A 26276-nucleotide genomic window follows, 5' to 3' on the forward strand; every position below is an offset into this window, starting at 1 on the left:
CACGAAGTCATAGGCTAACAGGCTGGAACGTGCTATATTCAAAAGATAACCATGGAAAAAAAAAATGTCCACTTTTCCATCTTTTATCTCAGCAGTCTGGCTGCAAGGACACTAGGGGAGACCACACCAAAGCCAAAGCTGAGCCACAGAGCTGCTCCCTCTGTGTGCAAGTTTCCAGAAGGACTTGCTCCTGGTATCTTACCAAGGTCTGCAGAGAGGCTGACCTTTTTAATTAGAGATATATTTTAAAAATAGTCAATATTTTTCAAGATTATGCTGTCTCAAAATAGCACTTACTTCACTGAGAATAAATAAGACTCTCATAATTTGGATTTTTATACTGTTCTATGAATACCACCACCAAAGATATTTTACAACATTCTGTACACATACAGTAAGAGTAATTGAGGGTATTTGGGCTTACTACACTTTTTAAAAATTTAATTAAATATCAAACCATCTTTTATGTGCTTTTGCACAAGACAGTGTGACAAGCCTTCTGCAGACCTGTTGAGGGGGGTGTATTTGCAGAGTGCCAGACAGTCTGGAATAAAAATGGATTCAGGGTGACTGGAGGCCAGCATTAATAACTGCACTCCAGCAGCTGCTCTGTTCCAACCGTATTAATATAAATACCTTAGATTCCATGTTGCTATTTTAATAAGTTATCAAAATATAAATGACCATGAAGGCCTTCACGGTCTGCAGGAGAAACTGCAGAAGCCTTTACAAAAGCAAGGGGACAAAATGCAGTTTATGGAAGAGAAGAAACCAAGCAGTGCTTACACAGCAGGTGAACAGAAACAAAGCTCCAGGTTTTCCGGCAAACACAGGAATATTCTGGCCACTGAACTGCTCCTTGCCTGGAGTTATTGCTGAAAAGAGGCTTTTCTTCCAGCTATTAAGAAAAAGTAGCTCACACCAGTCATCTGCTGTCAACACTTTGGAATCTGCTTTTTTTTGAGAGACAGCTCCAGAAGCTTTAAGCATTTCTAGATGCATATTTGTTTTCTCCAAAATGAAAACACAGGGCAAACATGTCAAATTAGTCAGTGCACCAATCTGCAAGTAAAAACTTTACTTTGGAGCTGAACCAGAAGTGACCCCATTTTCTGGCCCATTTTATGGTCACAGCTACAGAGCATAGTGACTCCAGCTGGAGCTGGGATCATCATGGGAAACCCAGGTACCGATGAGGATGTGGCAAGAAAAAGAAAGGTTATAGTAGTTTGTGAAAACTATCACACTATTTTGTCTCATGGGACAAAACGTAACTCAGTCAAAAGAAAAACAGAAAACCTCCTGAATTCTAATATCCACTTGAGTCACTGGCTTGAGGATGCTTTCACAGGCTGCTTTCTGAAGCCAGAATTCACAATGATGGTAATCAATGACATTTCATTACTATTTTCAAAGGGTAGCATTTTACAACCCCAGTGTTGCTATCAATGGCTGTTATGGATCATGCTCCTAGCTCTGCCCATATACCTCACAAATCTCTACACAGCTTTCTCCCTTGCTATTCTACCTCCTTACCCACTGCTTCTACTTTTTCTAGCTCCTTTCTGCCCTTCTGCAACATCAGTGAGCTTCAGTCTCATCACTGCATAGCTTAACTAAAAACTGAGTATTCTTTACTCAGCCAGAAATGTTTTCCACATCCACAGTAAACTAAAATCAATCAACGACCTACACAGCAAGCATCCAGTATGCTTCTATATGAACAAAACAAAGAGTGGGAATTCATTGAAAAGCACAGGAAAAAGTATCCTGTTGGGTTTTCTTAAAGGAGAAGGTTCTGGGGAGACTTTCTAGGAGCTCTGCAGTATCTAAAGACGGTCTACAAGAATTGTGAATACTTTTTCCCACTGCTGAAGAATAACCTCTGCCAACCCATGTCTCAGAGGTCTTAATGCACTCAAAGGTTTTCTCTCTCTCAAACAAATCCTGCTACATTTTTGGTTTACTCTGAGAAACATCATCTTCCATTTAGAAAATCCAGAGCAACTAATTTCCCATTAATCTAACAACATAACGTGAGGTTGGGCATCCTTTGACTCCCAACAAAACACAGTCTCCCTGTGGCTTTGGACAAAAGGCCTGTGCTGCACAAAAGCCACATTTAAGATTTAATGGCTTCTTCCCTGGTTTGCTGAAATTCTAATTAAAACACCAGAGCAACATCAGAGCTGCTCCACTCAGAATCATTTGCTACACAGTATCTCAAAGTGCCTGAGATAAGGGGAGTCTCAGCAAAGGAAAGTCACAACATTAATTAAACTTTTTCTGTGAAATACAGAACAGTTCATTAAAAGCATTAACAGGTGGCAGGTTTGGCAGCTCTATTGTTTGCAGGCTCTAGACAGATTTATCACGCCTTTCATTTTAAAACATTTATGTGAACGCATTTGCTGAGATAAATTATCTTGTTCACAAAAGCATCCTGATCAAGGCTGCTGTTTGAAGTGTTACATCAATCAAATCATGTTGTAAAAATGTTAGCATCAATTTTGACAAACAGCATCTCATTTATAGCTTTGGTGCTCTCCCCATTAGTTTCCCCTTCCAATTTTGGTATTTTGCACATTTTAGATCTACAATAGCCAAGAAGTACCAAACAAAAACTGGCTGAGTCATTTAAAATGGCTGGATGGATTCCCCAGGGAAAGCAGACAGCAGGCACACTGCTGCTGTCTCATAGCAACGCAAAAAAGACATCTAGACTCACAGGTAGATTTTGGGAGTTTCATGAGGGATTGAAGTGAAAGGCAAGATTTCAGCCATTCCAAGGCTTTTCACTGAACAGCTGTCCTCAGAAACATTTGTCTGAAGGGAAAGGAGTTACACTGCTGTGTTTCCATTTTTGTTCAGAAACTGTTATTTTTGTATGCACTTAGATGCACAAAAGCCAGGGTTTCACATTCCAGACCCCATCCATCCAGCTAGGAACCTCTCACAAAGACTTGGTATTTAGCCCAACAAACATTTAAATATATATACTATGAAGATCCAGTCCAACTGAGAGTGCCACTGAGCAATAGCCTAAACTTAAAAGAGAGAAGACTTTCAGATTAAGTTTCTGCCTACATCAGCAGAGGTGTCTGAAGACAGAGCTATGCAGAATGAAGCAAATTATCAAAATTTCTACTGCTATGATCCATTATCAGAGGACCAATCAAGAAGTGGGACCCTGTGGAATACACTTAGCAAGAAGAAAGCTCTCCAACAAGAAAGCTCTCCAGCCTGAGAGCTCCACTGAATTGTAGGATTATATACATACAGTCACTCAAACACAAACAGCAGCAAGTTCATTTGAAGCCACAGTACCCACGTATTTTTAGAAGGATGTTAAGGAAGAAAAGTCTTTTCCACAACTCTGAATTAGAAACCTATGTCTACATCATCTCCTTTCTATCTCCTAAGAAGAGTCTGTATCAATGATTGCTCCAGGACTCTTCTCTTTTCTCTTTCCTCTTCAAAGCAGAGAAGATGACCTGATCTGATCAAATTCCACTCTAGGGGATTGAGTAGGTTTTCTTTTTGGAACACAAGCTTGTACCACAATTTAATCACCTCCCTCTTTTGAGTATAAGATAAAGGCTTGTGTTCCCATTTATACAAAGATTTCACGTTTTGAGTGCTAAGAAGAACTGAGGATAAAGAAAATAATTTTTGAATGCAAATGGCTCTATGATCTAAGAAAACCAGAGCAAGTACCAAAACCTGTAAACATTCCTGTCCAATATTCAGCCCACAGTCCTTGTCACTGTGGTTTAAGGCCTTTTAACTGATACACTTCTCTTTTGTACCACCTGTTCAAGACTTCATTTCTGACCAACATGCCTCTTAAATATGAGTGCCAGCCAAACAAATGACAGTCACCATCAGTCTTGTGGGATTCTCATCCTCTGTTATTAAACTGAGACAGCCAGAGCATCTATCCAGAGGGTGGATAAGGACAATCTCATGTGATAGACACTGTCAGGATTTTGGAGCTTCTGTCCCTCTTTGTTATTAATACCATGCAAGTATCAAGGGAACTGCAGCCTGTCCTGGCCCCTGCTGCCCTGTGCAATGTCCTTCCTACAAAAAGGCATTTGAAAGTAAGACAGCAGACGTCAGAACAATAATCACCAAGCCCTTTTTGGCACTTAAGCTTGTAAAAACTGTTTCTCTCATCCACAATAAATTCCTGAATTCGCTAATCTTAATTTCTTAAACTGAAGTACCCTCACTCCCAGTGCAGAAAAATTACTTATTTGATAAACCCAAGCTGTACAAAGTAACTGATGTTGACCTGCTGTATTCAAGTTTCTTGTACTGACCAGCACAGCACCATCTCAGTTTCTTGTCTGCTGAACTGTGTTCTGTACAATTGTCACAAATTTCAGCTGCTAAAAGAGCAAAATTATTTTTATGTGCCTCATACACATATTCTCTCTACAGAGAATTAAATGTCTTGCTTAAAGGCAGTCTGGCAAGATTCCTCTCAACACATTTTTACCTTGTTTGGTCTATTTGAAGAACTTTGGAATGGTTCTTGATGGAGGCTTGTATCAATGACTCCACAGAAACCAGGGGTCAACCCATTAGGAACAAGTGAGTGTTGCCATCATAGAATTGGACTCAGCAGGCAGAAGGAGCTTCTTTTCCCACATCACTGACTGTCTGAGCTGGAAAGGGAACAAGAGCAGCTCCAGAAAGCCAGAGTCACTTATGGAAATATTTTCAGACTGCCAACTGAAGAGTAAAGAGGATTTCAGGAATGCAGTTTGAGGTCATTCAGTTTTTCTCTACTACACAAGCCTGGTGAAGAAGTAAGAAAGCCTCTTTCCCTAGCAACAAGTCATGTTGTACATGCTGCTTATTCAGCTGCAAATACAGCTTTTATCCCAGAGGTAATGGACTTAGAGAAGGCTATTCTTAAGCACTAATAAGCTAAAAGAACTCAATTATTTTAATTTCAGGACTAATGAGGCTCTCCTGTGAGCTATTCATTTTGCTACTTCAGGAGCCATATGCACTTGTACTACATCCAAGTAAATAAAAGGAAGGAAGAAAAAAGTCATCATGACTTTTAATGGACACAGGCCTCCTACAGTGCTTGAATTCCCTTTAAACAGGAAGATCATAGAAAGCCCATCACCCACACAAAGGTCAAGCTGTAGAAAAGACTGATTATCTATCACACAAATCATCCCTAAATGTCTGGGAATTTTTACAGCATTTAGACTGAGTGTGGGATGGAATACACTTGAATTCTGGTTCTCTCAGACCACTGATCCTAACCTGATAATGATTACTCTAATGCACAAGTGCTCCTATCTGACAAGATCAAGAGATTATGTGAGATTACAAGGAACAGCACCACTGTTACTCCTACCTCACCTTCACTCTGCAAAGGACACACCCACTGTACTGTCCTCTGTGGCCATCCAATTCTCACTGCCACAACCCTCCCATCACACCTTTAGAAACTTAGAACACCCAATGGAGCTGCTAACTCCTGGAGGACAGAATGTTTTTTCTGCTGTTCGAAAGCAAGGTGGAAGACAGCCCTCATTTTGTGTGGGGAAGAAAACCTTATTATTTTCATAGTATCTGTGCACTTTCTATATTCCATTACTCCATCTACCAAACAAATTTAAGTCTTGGCTAAGTCAGTAATGGCAGCCTGTGATGACAATGGCCTGTGCTGCTGCTAAAATTCCTTAATGCTTTACTGAAAGCATGAAACAAACACAGAAAAAAAAAAAATCAAGATAAAATTAAGGCACCATGATTCAGCGCTGCACCTCATGCTACTGACAACAAAATAAAACTTCCATTTCTCAAGTCACTCTTATTTGATTTGTGCCCCTCGAGCTCTGTCTGGCTGCTCCTGATGTAATGCTAGCCCAGTGTGCTTCTAGATCCCTTCTCTTTCTCCTGCCATGACAAAAGGGCTCTCTGAGCCTAATTTGATTTCCTGCTAGCTCAGTCATGACACCTGAAATCCTTCAGCCACTTTTTCTTTTCCTCATGGCTGTTTACAGCACCTAGGTGGCAGCCTGTGAAGGATGCCTGCCCAGACTGGAGAGCAGAGTGCTGGCCAGTGGCAGAAATGCACCACCATTCCATCTCACCCCAGCTGCCTCACACAGCCTGGAAACCTTTTTCTACCAATTCATCTCATTCCAACTCCCATCAATGTTCCCAGCAAAATAAACTCAATAAAATTCTTTACAAAGGCCTCAGACTCTAAAGCTACTACTACACAGTCACAATTTTCAGAAATGTTCATCTTATCAAGAAATAGTAAAAAGGAAATTCAAATGTCTGAAAGACTCCCTTTCAAGTCCAGGCCATTGCTGAAGCTCAAGCTCTTCTCTGCTAGCCAGCATGGCAGGCAGTTCAGCAGACACTGAGCATTTACTAGTTCAGTTATAATTTCCACATGGTCACGCACTTTCTTCAAGAAATTTTTTTCCATCATTAATGACTTACTGAGGTATTTTAATTATCTGCTGCAGCATGAGAGCTGAGATGAATAAGCAGCGAGCTGTAGTTTCAGACTTTCAACTAGTCTGAGAAATGAGCCCCATTTTGTCATAAACTGTTTTCACCTGAACACTGACAACTCTTCAACTATGCTTTCACAAGTTTATCCCAAATTTCATTTGCACATTCAGGTAAATAATGTTGAGTAAGCAAATGTGACTCCCTATCTAAATGCACAGGCTACTGAGGTAGTCTTTCACCAGTCAGTGTAAACATAGTAAGACATAAGTATCAGTCTGTGAGAAAATGTCAGCCTCTGGTGTGCAGTAGAAACTGAAACAAAATCAAAACTGCCTTATAAAAGACAGCAGTTAGCTACTAAAATCTGTCTGGCAAAACCAGCAGTCACCCCACAGCCTGCAAACCGTGAGTATTGTCTGAAACCTACAGTGTTATTTCAGGTTACCAGACCAGAAGGGATCTCTCCTGCACAAGTGCCTGTGCTGCCTCCTGGCAGGGCAGGGGGGTCATGTGGAAGAACTCCCCCCTTGTTTTTAACACTTTCTTCCCATCACTTCTCTCTTATCTTAGGAATCCTGCCATGAGCCTCATCACCACAATCAAGGACATCACTTCTACTCCACTGATTTTCATTTCATACTGAGGATGATGAATGGTGACAAGTCATCTCTAATTTATTTGGACTGTTATTCTCTCAATCCAAAACTGTCACCTGCTCACTCATTTTCTGTGTGTTAATAACACAGAATGTAGGAGACACTTCTGAAAAACTCATGCAAGTGCTAGTAAAATCCTGTACTTAATGGTTGGATGAAATGATTTCATTGAATTCAACAGGAGATGATATATTCGTTACAGAAATGTTTGGAGGTCATAAAACGTTGCAGTCTATTTCAGAGAAACCTGCTGTATAAAACAACAGTGAAATTACTGTTCCATCCTTTGATGTGATAGGCAGCATCTCCATAAAGGTTATGGAGAATTTTATGGTTGGAATAAATGGCTAATAAATTTGAATGTTAATCTTTGTTCCTCTCTTTAAGCAGAAACCTGGCCTCAGTTTCACAATCTGGTAAAACAGCCAGCAGCAGTATTTGCCTACACAAAAATAGAGAAAAATCCTGTGATGAGAAGTGCTACTGCAAGTCTCAGGAATAGAAGTGGACAGGTTCCTGCACCACACAGGCTAACATGCCAAAGCCATGTCCCTTTTACTTTCCCATTACATAAAGAGCATTTTTGCACAATAGCCATTATTCTCTGTGCATGCCAAGATGGGAAAATCTACAGGAAATGAACACCCACCAGTCTCTAATATCACATTGCTAGTATCTATCAAACCATGCATATGGGAAGAGGCTTGTTTTAATTTATGACATAGGCTTAGACTAGAAGAGCACATATTTCCACAAATGAGTGGATACACTTGGCAAAGAAAGGGATCTGGCACTGCTCCATCACATTCATGTGATTTTTCCCAGCCCATTCACCTCATGTGATACTGCCAGTCAGTCACTCAGCCACCAATAAAGTTAGGAGGCAAAAGCAGAGCAGATGGGCCTCACCTGATTCTAAGTGACTGCATTCATCCCAGTATTATTATGCAATTCCCACAGATGTCATCTCTTAGAAAAACACTTCACATAATTGCCCATATGCAAACACTTGATACACATATTATTTCACTGTGTCACCAGCTCCCTCCACGAGACAGTGTGTAAGGTCCAATGTAATTTACCATTACGCTCTGTAGTAAAAAATAATTTCTAATCTCAGAGAAAGTTATCAAAAGTCCTTCATTTTTACTGCCACACAGCTGATGGTACAGGGTTCTTACTCATTTATTTCAAGACAGGGCAGGTAATGTTTCTTCCAAAAAATGAGAAATTACAACTTTACAGTAAGTTTTCTTTTCAGTTAACCCCACACAAAGCCTATGGTTCCCTCCTGCAGGTAAGTGAAGTAAGCAAAGGGGACCAAAGAAACAATCATCAGACAGGAAAGTGCTCTAGTGAAGAGCTACAGAATTTCAAACACGGGGATTTAAAATGTGAATTCACAGCTGTACTTATATCCAATATACTGATAATTTAAGAAGAATACAGAAGCATCTTACTCATCCCTAAAGTGGTCTCCTCACAGGTGGCTGGCACAGAACTGTCACCAGCAGCAGCCACCCTACAGGCTGTGGAAGAGGGTATTATCCCATTTGTTCTCCTCAGCTCTGGCACACTCACCAACCCACTAGAACACACTAAAGATGTCAACAAAGCACATCCAAGCTCTTAACATTCAGATTCATGTGCTCTTAAGCAAGTTTAGAAAGGCCATTTCCACCATGGTGATATCCTGGATAGTAAGAGCCAGGCTGCAATGAATAACTACCATTTTCAAGGAGTCTTTATGTGACACACTGCCCCCATTCTCAGAGCCACAGGGAGCTCAACCCTCTTTGTCCCTTACAAAACATACTCCCTGGGTTTAAAACTACTCTTTTCTTCTAGAAAGCTAACTGTAGTATACCCAAGTTCTTTCATGTGAATAAAAAAAGTCTTCATTGCTCTGCTCATTCTCACAGGGCTCGGTAGGTTGCTTATGCATGCAAGTGCTGAATGCATGAAACTTCTCATTCCTTCTTCTGAAGGAATGTTTCCTCTATTTTCCACTAAAAGGCAGGCCTTGAGCAACAACAACAGCAACAAAAATGTAATTCCTGGAGCTCACTATAAAACACTGCTAAAACAAATCAGGGACATTTATTTGTCTATCTTGCTGAAGACAGCCTAGCATTTTGCAATTTCTCCTGAAATGACAATCCCAACCAAGGTTAAAAATCAGTGTCTCAGCTTTTATAACACTAGTGACATAAGTGACCTACTTTTTTTCTGTTTATGCACCTGACAGTTTTGAAGAGCTCTTACTTTATTTAAGGTAAGTTTTAGCATGCTTCTGACAGAATCCGTGGCTTTGTCTTAAACAAAAATCATTGCCACACAGACTGCATGAATGTGTGCATCCTATTGTGCATGCAATCCACAAATTAAACTAAATTAGTGATTATTAATTCCATTTAATTCTTTGTCTAATATTCTACAAGCCCCTCACAAATGTCTGTGCATTTTCAAAATATTAAATGCAATTGAATCTTCTTTTCAAATTGTATTTAAAATATTATCTCTATCTGCTTTTAATAATTTTGCAGTGTTTTAAAGCTAAAAAGTGTTTATTAAATTATCATACACCAAAACTAATTGTGGATAATTGAAAAACCTGAAAACAACAAGCCTCGATTTTTCCTTTTGGGATACTAAATTCCTCCCCAGAGAAGACTGCACAAGTCTTCATATATTTTTGCAAGTCAAAAATAGGTAATACTTTCTGAAAGTACAGTTCAGAAACTCTTCATTCAGATACTGCCAGGGTAGGTAGAGCAGAGGGCATTTAAGGATGAACATTTGTCCAGATCTACACCCTTAGGATTCCTGCCCTCCTCTCTTCCATGACACTTCTGTTCTTTATGAACATTCCCAATACCCTCCAAACCCCAGCTCTTTTTTTGGCACTTCATCCTTCCACTCCACTTAAATAACACAAGGGTAGGAAGAGTATGGAAGGACAGTGTTACCTGGAGTAATTACATGGTAAAATACAATTGTATCCTGAGCATGCTTTGTGTCATTGTGCAATATGCAAAATGGGACCTGACACCAGAGCTGCATGACAAAGGCATTTCTAGTTTTTGCCACTCAGGACAAATTCAAGCATGAAAAGAGGACCACCCTCCTCACACTCACCTGAAGCACACCTTTTTCCAGTCCCTTTCTTGGTGTGCAGGAAAAGATGAAATAATCTGGTTTTGACATTCACCCCCCATTCTGACTTGCATCTCTCAGTTTTTCCCTTGGCCAAACAAGGCCAAAGACCAATGCTCACTTCTTACCTATCTGTTCTAAAATTATTTCTAGTCTTTTTACCAGACTCCCCATACAAAATGGCTTGTCCCAAAAATTTGCGTTTTCTTAGAAAGGCTTCCCACAAAAACACTGGACTCATTGTGAAAGTAACATGAACCTGGATCTTCAAAGCATCATGCAGGATTACTTTCACTTCAGATAGGAAGTCAAAAGACATCTCCAGCACCCTTCCATTAAATCACTATCTTCAGCATTTTCTTTTCAGACAGTGCTTAACATGTGAGCTATTCTCTGGAAGAACCACACCTTCTTTCCTCCTCCAACTTTCCAGCTCAAACTCACCACTGCCCAAAACCCAGCCAGACTCACAGGCAGTCTGAGCTCAGCAACCCTTGCTGAAAACTTCCTTCCCCCTCTCCTCCACATACTGCCCTGAAGAAGGCAGACAATAATAGCATTGCCTGCAACACTGCTACTACTTGAGAGAAAAGCATTTATGACAACTTTCCAATATTTCAGACAGATAATTGTACCCCTTAGGTAATCTCTTCCTGAAACAGTTCAGGTAGAGTGAACCCTACCTTCCTGTAACATCACCTTTTGGGTCAAGACAGTACTCACAGCACTTACTTTTGCAGACATCTCTTCTCCTCTCACAACCCTGACCATTGTATTTCCCAAAGCAGATCATCAGAGCTTTCCTCTGCAGAGGGACCTTCTACTGCCTCGCTCCTGCTGTGCACACAGTGACTGGATTATTAACTGTGTAAGCAGTTAATAGAGAAACCTATCATTGAACCTTCCTGCTGACTACACAGGCATTAGCAAACTCCACAATGCACAGCAATTCTTTTCTGGATAGTATCCATTATTCACAGTCACCCTACATAAAAAGCCTTTATGCTCTTCCTGAATATTTGCAACGCGTTGGGGACCTGCTGGACACAGCCTGCTGGAAAATTGGCAGTAGGATTGCCTTTAGCTGGTTTCATTCTTCAGCAGCCTTATGTACCATTGTTGTCAACACCACCAATTTGAGAGAAGCACGGGTATTACTCTAAAAACTCATTTTACCATCATCATTTTTCAAATGTTCATTCAGAAGTGTCTACACATCAAGATGTAGAGACCATTCTACAAAAAAAAGCCTTTTTCTCACAATATCATAGAGCATATGTTCATGAGCTCTACTGTGAGCTGCTGCAGGTTTTAAAAACAACAGAGCTGAAATCTTTTATGGGAAAACACTATAAGCCAAATGCTGAAACTAAATGCTATTTGCAGAAGCACACTGTGCTCACAAGGTGAGCCAAGCAGAATAATGCAAGCAAATAATTATCCTCTGAAGAAAACACAGAACGTGAAGAATAGTGGTTCACAAACCAATCGAAGTCCTGCCAACATTTTAGGTCTGGAAGTTCAGCTCTTCCTCCCCACACCTGCTGTGAAGCCCTGGTGCAGCTCTCCAGCCTCTCATTTAACACACTCTTCCCTCGATCTCTGGTTACATTCCTCGAGCCCACACAGCACAGCTGAATTTTCTCACACAGCCTGCTCTGACCACTTCACCCCCTCTCCCAAGGTCAAATGCTACACTTGTGTCCAACCTCCCACAGCATCACATTCAAGCCTCTGACCTGAGATGAACAGCTTTACATACATGTCATTAACCTCTTTGAAATTATTCCTGTTTGCACCCCCTCAGCCTTGCCAGGTCAGGTTTGTAAGCCACAAACACCAACTTGACTAGCTCACATTTGAGCTACTAAAACCCCAAAGCACTTTTACTGCTGCAATCACAGTACTGGGCAGCATCTCCTCTGTCTTTGCACCAGGACTCCATTCCCAGCAGCAAAGAGATGGCAGGACAGAATGATGAAATCCATGATCCATGGCCTTCAGATGGTCTCAGTCCTGATACATGGATGCTACCAGAGGAAACCAAGTGTGAACAACACTGAAGGGCCTTTCACCCAGCCCTGCTCCTCTCCCAAAGCACAGTGCAGTGGGACAGAGAGGGAGAGAAGCAGCAGCACACTGTGGATGCTTAAAGTGAAAAAAAGCAATCTAAGTTAAAACTACAGAATGGACACTGTCTAGCAGACTACGTATCAGTCAAGTACACTTCAGCAATAGTACATTCTTCTGGTAACCTAAAAGCTTTAGAAGGAATAATATAACTTCACCTGTGGTGAACTCAAGATTTTGAAATTAAGAGAAAAGAGTCTGGAACACATCTTGCATTTCAGTCCTGTAGCATACTGGAGACACACAACTGCTGATCCCTGCACTGAAGTAAGTCATACTGCTGCCATTACAAAGAACATCACACAGCTGCAACCATGCACCACTTCAGAGAGCTATGCTAAATGTATCAGATATGAATGAAGGTGTTGGAACCCTGAAGAATATTAGAATGTCTGGGAGAAATTATTATTTTTTTGTAAATACAGCAAACATGAATCACCCAATTAAAGAAACCCTTTAAATTTATGAAACACAGTGTCTTCGAACAGCAGGACTGGTACTGCTGGTTTTATAACTCAGTTATACCCAGAGGCAGCAAACTGAGCAGGAGCCCCAGCAAGGAGAGGATACTGAGACACATCTGTAGTAGTACAGACTCCCCACACAGCACTGCTCTAGCCAGAATAACACTGCCTCAAGTCAAACAACAATCACTCACATATACAGCTATTCTGGGTTTTTGCAGCAGGACATAACCATAATAAGTCTCAACGCTGTCATCTTCTGGGAGACCAACAACTTAACCCAGTAGACCTTCCTTATGCTTAATTAAACATTTTATTAGAAAAAAAAAGTAGTTATTTATGAATCATATTTAAAAAGTCCAAGAATACAGCTGTGTTGTGAATGCAAGCCAAGAATGGGGATCTTGGGTTTGTGTTTTCCTCATGTCAGCTTAACAACTTAATTAGCTCTACTCACAACGTTAAATACTCTCAGAATGAGAATTAAATCAGCCTTTTGTAACATTCAGAGCAATAGATGAGGTTTTCCACTCAGTTAATTGGATACTTCTTTCCAGTGTTGCAAAAGGACTACTGTGTTTACTAAACTAACTGCTACACTAAAGAGGTTAAAAAAAATGCCACCAGGCACACTTGTTTGTTTTTAGAATTGGCTATAGTCTGTTTCTTGCAATCACAAACAGGCCTTGTTAGAAAAAACAAGGGTCATAATGCACTGGTCCTAAAATCACGATTTCACACTTGAGTAAAATCCATGTTTTCATAGTCCAAACTCACAAGTGCCTTGGGAAATATAAACCTCCAGCTTGCAGAGGAGCAGTGAGAAGGACTGGGCCTTATCTTGCCAGTGAAAACTGCTCCACAGACATCAGTGATAGCACTGACTTCTGCTATACTGAGGGTTTTTACTGGAACAAGTGCTTTAATAAAAATTGAAGATTACTAAAAAAAAAAAAAAAAAAACCCTCCCCATTTCCCTCTCCAGCATGTCTTCAGCATAAAGTACATGAATCCTTGCCTCCAACTGGCTCAGAACAGTTTGATTACTCATAAAAACCTTCACCTTAGTACAAACCAGAAGGCAGAAAATTACCTTGTGCATTTCTTCTTATTATCCCATTATAAATGCCAAAGATTTACTTTCCTCTGTACCTTCCACCCTCAGCTTAGGTTAACCTATTAAAAACCAAGGAAATTGGCCAGAAAATTAAAAGTCAAAAACTTCAGGACATCAAAAAAACCTGACACATAGGATCTGTGTGTTTTATTTTTCAGTTATGGCTCACACTTCTTCCTCCCAGATAGTGTTGGTTATACAAATGACATTATATAAATACTGAAAGAAAAGGAAGAAACACATCTGGAATAACAATCAAACCCAAGCAGCAAAAGGAAAAAGATCTTCTGTTGATCCGAAGGTAGTTAAATGGAATGTGTTTTACAGCCTAGGCTGTGAATGAAATCTAACACTAGGCTTCTTCCAGACTAATGAACTCCCATGCCAACAACATCCCCTCAGGATCCCACACAGATCTTGCTAAGCCTCACCCCCACGTAGAGCTTTTCACTCCAGGAAAGATGCTTTGGTGACAGGAGAGGTTGGATACTGCATGGAATTTAATACAATTTCATTAAAGGAAAATGAGCCAGTTTGGTGCTCCTGAGATTGATCTGGCATTCTTGAGAGACATGAAGAAGGTTACAGCACAGCAAACTTCACACTGTTACCTATCTCCTCTCCTTTCCCAACACCACTCATCCAGGCTCTTCCCATGGCCAAACTCTGCTCTTTAAACATTATGTAAGGAATTGTGAAAACAAATTTCTCTCAGTCTGCCTTTTTTCTTTATCATTTCCAGAGATGTGCTAACAGGACCTGTACCAACCACCAATCATTTGGCATTTCTCATAGGGTGTTTTTTCAAAAAGTCCCTCTAGGCAATATTTTCCCTGCTGAAAGGGAACATGTAAAAAGTTGGTTTATGTAGCACATCATCTGTCTCACCCATATGAAACTGAATCATTACATGGGATTTATGAGTACGCAGATAGTCTTAATACTGCAGTCAACAAAAGATAACAAGGAAAGAAGTGAAGCTCATTCCAAGATACTCTTAGTGATTCTGCATTAGAAATTAAAGGTTTTATAATCAAGTGTACTGAGCAACAAACTTCATTTGCAGAAAAAATATCAGGAGGAACACAACATATACATTCTTCGCTAAATACATTCTTAGTTTGCAAAAGCTCAACTGTTTCAGTAATGGCTGGTACACAGTGGGATAGGTATCACTTCCAAGTCCAGGAAGGACTGGGAAATCTGGCACCTTACCACTAGGCAGTTTATGGCAAATAGTAACTTTAATAAAAATGACAAGCTCAAGTTTTTAACAATATCCTCTTCCCACACAAATAATAAACCTCTTCTTCAGATGTGGAGCATTATTTATTGCTCTTTAAGTGAGGGAAAGGAAAGGAAGGGAAGGATGTAGAAAAATAAAAGGGTCTCTCTTTCTGACTGGGCTCCAAAACATGTAAATAATTCTCTATTTCTTTCAAGAAGCTTCTTCTGAGATCCCCACTGTACCCTGGCAAATACACATACAGTAGCTTACTAAAGCATCAGCTCATATACTTAAAAACACAGCCTTGTGTCTGTTTTCTATCACCTGCATGACCAGATCATTGCAGTAATGCTCAGTTCATGTCAACCAGCTTCCAAAACACATCTGTGTCCAAGAAAGTCCTTAGTACTCCTCAATTGCTTGTGGTTATTATTCAAGAGTAAAAGAGTGGAAACACTGCAATTACTCACTCAAAGCAGGAGCACTTTGTGGGTAGCTGCATGGACTTTTAATGGATTTTATTCTGCAGTCCAAGCAGTAAAAGAGAAAAGTTCTTGTTAGCTCAATTTCTGTGCTGCAAGCCTGCTGGAAAGGATGTCCCTCCAGCATTAGAAGTTAATTTAGCTGCTTCAGTTACTATTCAACCCCTAGACTCCCTTCTGAGGCTGCCAAAACAAATACCACCTGTGAAGGCCATTCTCATAAACTTGTTCCATGCAAAGGGATTTGAAATGACTGGCTCAGCTCGTCAGGGAACACGTGGCAGCCCAAAAGCTCTAACAACCAACACACAGAGGAAGCTTTTTCTTGCCCACAGTGTCCATGTTAGATGGTACATCCTCACCAAGTTGCTGTGTTCAAATTTGCATAGGATTCATGTAATTTTCCATGTAAGAGCACTTCTGCAATCCAGCTGAATCAAGCTGAAATTAGTGGACTTGTATGAATGCTGCTAAAAATTATTGATAGAGTAAGTTCTGCAGCAACACCATTACTGCAGCAACACCATTAACTGAATTTTTAGCAATATACCAGGAAATAAGCAAACACACCTAGGATTTCTTTATTTTGGGGCACTAACTCAGGTTATGAGTTGATCAAATGTTACTGAATTTCAACTTTCAGGCTCCAAAACATACTCTATCTACTTATTACCTCACATGTTTGCCCTTAAATAAGAGAGAATTATCACATAGCCTCTGCTGCCCAAATTTATGGAGTGTGAAAAAAGATCAAATTTTACAATGTTTAAGGTTCCATATATGCCTAAAGAAAAAGTATTAAGTCTACTTAAAGATTAATCTGGAGGTTGATTTTCATGGAATTTCATGCTATGGCCTCACATGTGCTGTGTACAATATTCACATTAGTTGCTTTACTCCTTCTATTAAGCAAGGAAATCTAAAGAGAAGCATGTAGAGCAGACCATTGCTGTCTCACTGAATATGACACAAGGCATTGCACACTGCACTGGAGTTCATAAAACCAGTGACAGGATTAGGAATTTACATCAGTGCCTTTCAGACAAGAAGGTGGTAGTAAGAAGACAACCAGTAACAACCATCCAACATAATATCAAGTGTATTTTTGAACTAGCCTGATAACATCCCTACTCCTCTCCACACAACTTCAGTAAAGTTAAATATATATTCATCAGCATTCACCAGAAATGCACCCTTCATCTGGCAGCCAACAGAGAAAAGACAGTATCTCCCCTTGCCTCCCTGTACCAAACCCTGGCATAAGTCAGAAACAGAGTGGAAAGGAGAGAAGGAGAGATGGTATGAGCATAAAGAGAAATACAAAGCTCAGGAGAGCTACAGGCTGGGCAGCCCCACCACGATGGAAAAAAAGCTCTTTCCATCCATCCATGCAGCAGCTTCTTACATTTGGAAGTCCTGCCTATCCACGAAACGCAAGGAAGCACACTAAGGGTTGAACTTCAGCATTAACAAACAAGCCAGTTCCCTGGTCCCAGGAAGAGAAAGGTGGGGGCAGCCCTCTGAACATTTGGACTAGGCAGATGCATTGGCAGCCAAGACCTGAAATTAAGCTGTTGGCCAGTTTACATCTTATTAGAGTGCCTCTCTTTTCCAATCTAACAGCAGGTGTTGGCTGAGTCTAATTACACACACAGTTTATACAACACATGGTGGCATACTCAGGAGTTTCTGAATGCACACACATGGGTCAATGGTGCTGGCACTCTCAGTCAGTGCCACCAGGCATTCTTGCTCTGTTCTATTATAAAAATATTTACTGGAACTAATTTCCCAGTTTGGATTGATTAAAGATACAGAAGTCTGGGAACACGTATTTATTGTTCCCAAACAGCTTTGAAAAGAGGAGCTGGGGCAGTACTGACTGCCACAAAAACAGGCAAATTCACGTGGGGTCATCTTTTCTTTACCATCTTGCATTTTGAGTTTGGTTATAACAACAAAAAGTCCCTGTGGAATACACAAGTTGGAACACCATAGAAGGTTCACATTTCCCACCTACAAAACTGTCTCATTTCAGTGGATTTTGAAATTCAGTCACTGGATCTGTTTTCTAAGGCCTAAAATGAGATAGACACATTCTCAGTTTGGCATAGGTTGGCATGGCATCTAGGCCCAGTGTTGTGGGCAGGTGGGTATCAAAAAGCATTAAAAAGGCTGATTATGGAAAAAAAACCAAAAGAAAACCCAAAATTTTTAATTTCAGTTTAAATTGAAGTTTTACTCAGGCAGCCAGGGCATGCTAGGGCATGGGGAATAGGAAGGCAACTATTTAATCTGTTCTTTTCCAAGCTGTCAAATGGGACAGAGACACTGAACCACGTCAGGGAGCAATGACCATACAAGCTAGTTCTTCATGAATGTTACAGGGACTGGGAGAGGGGCACAGGCATTTCACCATTCACTGTATTCAGAGGCAAAGGAAGACCCAGGGGAAGTGAGAGCCAGAGCTGGATCTGACAAAAAAAAAACAGAAGCAATGCAATAAGGACAAAGACTACACCTGAGAGCTGCTTTGAAAACTCAGTCAAGTTCAGGGAGCATGAAAAACTCCAAGCCCCTGGGAATGAAGCATGCACAGATTTAAACAAACTGGTATTAACAGCAGGATACAGCAGGTTGCAGATGTTGCCAGTACAGACACAGCAATGACACGACTGCTACATGCAAATCTGGACTAAGAGACACTGAATACTCCTTGCATTGCACTCAAACCTAAAAACCATCCTCACAGGGGAACCAATTTTTCAACTGCATAAGCTGGGGCAAAACATGGAGTAAGAAATGCCTGATTTTGGCAGAGACTCCATAATCTTGCACAGTGTTTAGTAACACTCCTGTAATGTGGTAGTTAATGCTTCAGGAAAAAGCTTTTTTATTCCTGTGAAAATCTGTAAGACTCCTGCTGGGTCAAACCCAAGGACTTTTTAAAAGAACAAAACAAAGAATAGCCACTGAAAATTCAAGTTCACATTTTTGATCTGAAAAAAGTGGGAAAGAGGATTAAAGTTGGAATTTGATCACCTCCAATTTGAGTGCCTCAGTGATGGATCATGTTGCTATTTGTCTCAGGCTGAGAACAGAAATTCAGTCCTGTGAATTTGAGAAAGCCCTCCCCAGTAACAGAATAATGGCACTAGAAGTACCCTGGTATCAATTAAATGCAGTCTTATCACACTAATCTCTCACATACAAAATTCCCATGGGTATCCACTGACCCAAGTGTATTATTACACCTTTAAAAGCACTCGTATAAACCACTGAAGTAAAAAAAAAAAAATGTGTCTCTATGAGTAAGTTGCTGAAGCCTGCAGCAGTAAACTACTTAAAAACTTATAAAGCTATTAAAAATAGCATAACTTTCTACTGCAGGTAAAATCTAAGACATACCCTTTGATAACCCTCCCTGTATTTCAGAGATTGCACTCCTTTAGTTGCAAAAGCTTGTTTATAATCATATAATTGAGGAAACATTAATGGAACACCCAATAAAAGAGCTCAAAGTATTTCTGGACCTTTCCCTTCACCTTCCATTCCACTGCATTCACATGAACCACTTAAAGTGTGCTTTTTGATGGATTTTTTTCTTGAAGACTTCTTGTTTGGTTTTTTTTTTAAGTTCTATATTCACAATTACCCAATAGCAGGAAGTTTTTCTGGTAAATAGTTTGATATCTGGCCAACATCACTATTGATGTCAAGAAAGTCCTGTTTAACTTCATCCAGTATATTAAGTTTTTAGTGACATTCCTGAGAAGCATCTCTCTATCAACCCCTACCCCCATTTCTTGTGACACCTGCATAATTTCATCCAATTAAATTCTCCCTTTAAAGCTTACAATAGGTCTGCACAGGCAAGAGTTCACCCTTCAGCATATGTTCATCCCAAAACTGTTTCTACTTTCCTAGATTAATAAAAAGTGTTTTGCCTAGAAATGGAAAAATTAAAAAATTATTATCAGTGGCTTGGGCATTCCTTGCTGTTTTCACATCAAATCCCTCAATTGGCTTTGTAGATTTTCAAGGAAGGCCCATAAAGCCAAGCATGGACTTGCTGCTTCACATCCTTCCCTCAGCAAGACTGAGGGGGCTGCTCTTAAAAAAATCAAAGCAAAACCTACTGAGAAGCTGCTTCACTTGCTGTGCTGCTCATCAGTATTTGCATAAAACCTGGTTCTTGCTGCTTCCCAGAGAAAAGGAAGGACCAGAGTGCATACTCTGATCTCCCTTGACTGAAAATGCTCTAGGCAGCAAGGAGAGATCAGTTCTTGTGATGCAGCTCCTAGTGCATGTAAAATTTGATTTTTGCCCTCCAAACAGAAATGTTCTCCACTCCCTTTTAACTTATAAAAAACCATTATGTTCAATCTTTAATCATATTCAACACTAATACTGAAGGATTTTCCCTGACAGGCTAGGATACAAATTATGTAATTATCATAGTAATTTCTATTTACATTCATTAGAAGCTCGATTTTCATTTTAAAATGCAACTGTAGTTTATCAAATTTCCTATTAATGCTATTAAATGGATTTATTGGTCGATGAAATTTTTACACAAATTGCATTAAATGGGAATGCAAGAATCTGGCAAGAGACATGAAGAATAACAAAGAGGGGCTTCTATAAGTATGTTAACAAAAAAGGGAAGGTCAAAGAAGGTGTATCCACCCCAATAAACAACACTGGTACACTGTTAACAACAGATGAGAAGACTGAGGTACTCAAGTTCTTGGCCTCAGTCTTCAAGGCAAGCTCCCTCCCCACACCTCTCCAGAGGGACAGCAGGATGGGGACAGGGGAGCCAGTCCCTCCCACTGTAAGCAGAGATCAGGTTTATGGCCACTGAGGAACCTGAATGCACTTGTGTCTCTGGGACCCAGTGAGAGCCATCCCAGAGCGCTGAGGAAATTGGCTGATGCAGTTGCCAAGACATTCTCCATGATATTCTGAAATCCATGGCAGGCAGGTGAAGTCCCAGGTGACTGGAAAAAGGGAAACTTTGTACCCACCTTCAAACAGGGCAGAAAGCAGGACCCTGGGAACTACCAGGCTGTCAGCCTCACCTCTGTGCCTGGGAATATCATGGATCAGATCCTCCTGGAAGCTGTGCTGAGGCACATGGAGGATAGGGAAGTGATTTGAGACACCCAGGACAGCTTCACCAAGGGCAGGTCCTGCCTGACCAACCCCATGGCCTTCTGTGATGGAGTAACTCCATCAGGGGACAAGGCAGGGTTACAGATGTCATTTATTAGGGCTTCTGTAAAGCCTTTGACATGGTTCCCCACAAAGTCCTTCTGTCTAAACTGGAGAGAAATGGATTAGATGGTTAGACTGTTAGGTGGATAAGGAATTGGCTGGATTGGCATATCCAGAGGGTACTGGTCAAGGACTCGGAGTCCTAATGGACATCAGTGACAAGAGGTTGAAACTAGATGATCTTTAAGATCCCTCCCAATCCAAGTCATTCTAGGATTTATTCTATGATTTTTCCAGAAAGTAATATATCACATTTTATATATATTCTGTTTGTATATCAGAAAACATGCTTCCCTCACAGACAAAACAGTGACTGCACTTAAATATTCAGTTGCTGTTAACTCACTTGCAGTAAACGACCAATTGAAATGTCACATTTAAGATTGACACTTTTCCACTTCAATCTCCTGTCTCATCCTAGGGCTTGTCTAAGATACTGTAAGCCACTGAATACCTTCCAGCATTACTTAACTTCAACAGTTAAGAGCTTATAAAGATCTTGAGGATAAAAACTGCATGGCAAACTGCTCAGGATGGGATATAAACTGGAACAGCAGATCTTGTCAGTTTGCAGACACACACCAAAAGTGTTTCCTGAAGGCTAATTCATAGCTTTTCAACATCTCTCTGCTGTACACACCTCAAATTCAAGTCCATAAACCAAGCTGAGTCTCAACAACATTGAAGAAGTGCCTGAAACTCAAATGCTCTTTAGACTGGATGAGCTTGTCCATTGTTGTTCATCTATAACCCAGTATCAATGATGTTCCAGTACAGCTTACCAAGCTTTGCTCCCACTTCCTCAGTAACACCAGGAGAGTGAGACAGCAAAACTGCAAAAAGGAGACAATGCCTCAAATCTCCCTTCTGCTGCTCACAAAAATACAGAAAAAGCATGATGTGTCATGAGCTGGCACTGACTTCTTCCTCCCAGCTTTAGTCAAGACCATGTCAACCCTGACACAGCTGGAGAGGTTACCCATAGGAGAGAAGAAAGGAAGAAATGAATTTTCATGGGCTGCATTTAAACAGCTGTACTGCAGAACAGGGAACACTAAACTCTGATTTCTTTCAGCTGCCCACATTTCAAGCTCAGAGAGCTGACCTTCAGATCTAGCATAATACTAGCTTTCTAAAGCACAAAATAGTAAAAAGCATTAAGAAAGCAAAATTCAGTATCACTTGCAAGCAGTAGAGATAGCAGAGATTATCAGAAATCAGATTTTATTCCTTCACATGACTTTGCTCACTTATTTGTTAGATTTTTTTTTATCCTGTAGAATTAACTAGATTATTGCTATCCAAACACATTCTTCAATAAACAGAAATGCCATTTTGCGAGATCCTCAGAGATATTTCCGGGATGTCAGAGCAAACAATAGATGCTAATTTATTGATAAAACATTACATGGGAAAGATTAATGTGTTTGATGATAATAAAGAATCAATGACCATTCACTGACCCTGACTATAACAGCTGTGCATTGCTCTTTCTTCTGTTGCTCTTCACTAGCTCTGTGTGCCTGTAGGCACAGGTTGGCAGAGGCAATTCCCCACACTCACACTGATAGTTAATGGCTTTTAAATTTAATAGCCTTGACACCAAGGAGATGTACACACACACTGACTGAAGCATATGTGGTACCTATCTCTGTTACTAGCAGAAAATGAGCCTGCTGCAGGAATTCCAAAGCATTTACTGATGGTTTAGACAGAAAATTTTCCTCCTTCCCTTTACTCCCATTAGACACAGTCACTTCAAGAATAAGGTCTGACAAATCATAATATTTTTCTAAAATTTGGTTCCATTCACATCTCCCTCACTTTCAAAAACACAAACATCATGGCATAATATCTGTTAAAGACTGAACAGAAGCCAAGCCCAAATGTTGAGCAGACTGATGCTCAGGACACCTGCTGAATTTGCACCAGAAACTGGATTCTGCTTTTCTCTAATTCACATTAACATGAATATAAGCTGTGAACATAAGCTCACTGGTTTGTCTTGTCCTTTCCTTCTTCCATAAATACATATACATATATACACACACACACATAGACACTCATAAGGTGTGCAACTAGAATATCCCTCAGTTCAAGTAATCTCTGCTCTCTGCCTCCTTCCAAACACAACCAACCAACAGGAAAATAAAAACTACAATATGATTTGGAACAAAACCTCATTAACTTTCTTCCATTATATTATTGTCTAAAAGAATTACTGTACATCTGCAAATTGTACAGACTGTACAATCCAGCAGTAAACAAAGAGGTATTTATCCTAAGTACAGATCAAATATAAAAAAATATGCTTGCCATTTCCTAATATCCCTGTGCACTGAAATTCATGTTATCAGTGGAGTTCTTGACTTTAGCTCTCCACAGCAAGAACAACCAGGTTCCCAGAAGGTCATAGTGATTTTCTTGTCACAGTTAATGCAGCAAACCCTTCAATGTAATGGGAAAAAAAATAGTTCTGTATATGGCATTGAACCTGGGACATATTTCAGGCACTGACACTTGTGCAGTTTGCTTCAGAAACATTTCAAAAGCTACACCAAGGTGAGCCATTGATCAACCCTAATTTGGACAGGCCCATTAATTTTCCAAACCCATTGGCATATTTTAAGTTACACTTCTCCCAACACTTCTCCCACCCTACTTTATATTTCTTTATGAACTTGGTTGAGACTCAAGTGAAAAATTCAAATATGCCTTTAGGTATTTCACAAGCTGCTACCTAACCCATCACAAGTATCAGCTCAGAATCACCACCTCTGTTTCACAAAAGGGAAGCAGCAAAGTCAACACAATATTTTGAAGCCATCCCACAGGTCAGTAGCAGATAGACAACAAAATAATTTGGGTTCTGGGCTTAGAAAGTTCCATGAAACACAGCATTGTGCCACCTCTTAAATGCCATTAATGTTTGCATGCAAACATCCTGGCAGATACCAAGTGCTAGAAGCAGCATTATATTCTGGAAACCCAGGATCTGGCCCACAAACATTTTATTTTGATGGCTGCATTTTGCACTGTTGATTAAAAATATATACATAGTAGAAGATCTGCTGTATTTCCCAGAAAACATTAACTATTTCATATTCAAAGTAGTCATCGTATCATATAATTGGTGTAAATATACAGTGTATTATTTCATTATCCTATACTACCTGAGAGAATTTTATGGGAAAACAGCTACCAAGACTGTGAATCAGGTAATTTGAAATGAACTCACACTTTGGAAACAACTTCCTCAAGACTGAATACTTTTCTTAACATATGCACTATAATGCAAGCTTAAAGCTTGACCAAATGTCATGACCTGCTCCATACAGGAAGCTGGATTAGATGGGTTTTACATCTCTGAGAACTCCCTGTGAAATTCCATACAAAAGGTATACCATCAGAAATTTAGTAGCCATAAAAAATAAGGGTGGGATGATCAGATTCTAGTATCTTTACAGAAGTAACTCACAGATGTCAAAGCTTTTTTCCTGAAGTCACAAACATCTGGAAAATCATTAACACGTGAGACTATCATATCCCTGTAGGTGCTAGCAGGAGATCTCTACTATCAAAGAGCCTCAGGCCTGCCCTGACCCAAGAGGCAGCACTATTTAATTCTACTCCTATAGTACTCTGGGGATAGGCAGCCCTGAAGCATGCTGGTGAAAAAGCAAAATAAATAGGAAAAGAGATGAGGGTTAAGGAGCAGTAAATCACCCCAACAGAACCAGGCAGCCAGACACCAGTCTGTTCCATATTACAGATGGCAATGTATTCAGGCTACGGTCTTATTTGGGAAGACACAAAGCAGGGATGCTCTACAGAGTAAGCAAAAAAAAAAAAAAAAAAAAAATTAAAAACCAAGCAGTAGCTTGTCAAATACAGCTTATTCATCTGCCTCAGTCAAGTCCATCTGACTGATGATTTTTGCTACTTGAACTTCCTATATACTTCTCTCCTTTTAAAATGCAGAAATGAGAAAACCTGGCCTGGGAAAGGAAGTTTTAGAAATGAGTCTGATGGGGAAACCACATTAACTGCCAAGGCCTGACTCAGTGTAACCAAAATCCCAAATCCAACGCTGAGTCAGTGACACAGATGAAGAAGTTCGGTGCTTTACACTCCAGACAACTCTGCTTGCATTAATGTACTTTTCTCCCTGACCTCCCATCTCATCTCCTCCTCTCACTTACCAAGGGCTTGGTTTCATCTTCATCTTTGAAATAGTAGAGCTGGTCCCCCTTGAGGACAAACCAGCGCGTGTGCCAGGTCTTGACAAAGCCCCCCTGCTTCCGCAGCCACCCACACTTGATGGCAACGTGCCGGCCTTGGCTCAGGGCAGGAGTCTCTGAAGAGCCATTGTGTTCTTCCATACTGGGAATGGGCAACTCTCCTGCAGGGCAAACAAGAGGAAAAGGTAAAATAATTAGATTATTATCCAGGCAGTAACTCATTCCTTTCAACACAGCTGGAAAAGAAACACACCTCGGCTGCAGAACTGTGTTAGAAAAGCATTTGCCACCTGCCTGCTTGTTCTCATACCAGCACCCCATCAGCTGAGAGAATTACTACTCACCTATAACTACTAAAATAATAATGAACTGCTAACATGCAGGCAAGAGGCAGAAGTTTTGTTCAACTGCTGTGCAAGACATTTTGATGAGCACTGAAGAAGACATCAGGTGTTTCTTGAGGTGAGTTCTGCTGGGTTACAGGCAGTAATAAGGAATGAACTTACACTACTTCCTCAGACTAAGGAAAGCAGCTGACTACTGGAAGTCCCCATTTAAAATTCCTTGGCAGGCTTGGGGCTTTCAGGGAATGTTAAAAGACCCTTTGCTTCAGCAAAGCTAAATTTTACCCCACCAGACAAGCAGGGGTTTTTTTTTGTTATTGTTGCTGTTGCTTATTTTACTGAAGTCCATTTAAAGGAATGGGGACAGTAAATGCAAGAATAGTTGTACATCACCTTGTACAAACCTGACTGAAGAGAGTGTGTGCCCAGACACTTGTTACAGAGATCTGGCAATTCATGAAGAATTTTGGCCCATCTTAAGGCACAAGAACTGTGTCAAAACTAGAGCTGAATTGCGGAACTAGGCTTGACAAAATTTCATGCAGCATTTTGGCCTTAATAAAACTAGGCCATTTCTGGACAGCCATGGCTCTTCCTGATGGATTTTGTACATATAATCATGGAGTAATATGCTTAATCTTCATTGATCAAAAAGCTTCTCTTGATCTCCTATTAAG

At 40.3% G+C, this 26276-nt stretch overlaps 1 protein-coding gene across 4 annotated transcripts in view; it reads right to left on the minus strand.

Moving 5' to 3' along the window:
• Positions 1-26276, minus strand: part of ARHGAP24 (Rho GTPase activating protein 24) — a 180395-nt gene that overhangs the window by 125690 nt on the left and 28429 nt on the right. For 3 of the 4 annotated variants that reach the window (XM_056489934.1, XM_056489935.1, XM_056489937.1), the window contains exon 2: positions 25217-25416. In XM_056489934.1, coding sequence (XP_056345909.1) covers positions 25217-25396 — 180 coding nt within the window. In that variant the 5' untranslated portion in view covers positions 25397-25416. Of the gene's footprint in view, positions 1-25216; positions 25417-26276 lie in introns of those variants that run through there. The other variant, XM_056489940.1, reaches the window with a different exon arrangement.

Source organism: Oenanthe melanoleuca, chromosome 4 (assembly GCF_029582105.1).
Source record: "Oenanthe melanoleuca isolate GR-GAL-2019-014 chromosome 4, OMel1.0, whole genome shotgun sequence".
NCBI lineage: Eukaryota > Metazoa > Chordata > Aves > Passeriformes > Muscicapidae > Oenanthe > Oenanthe melanoleuca.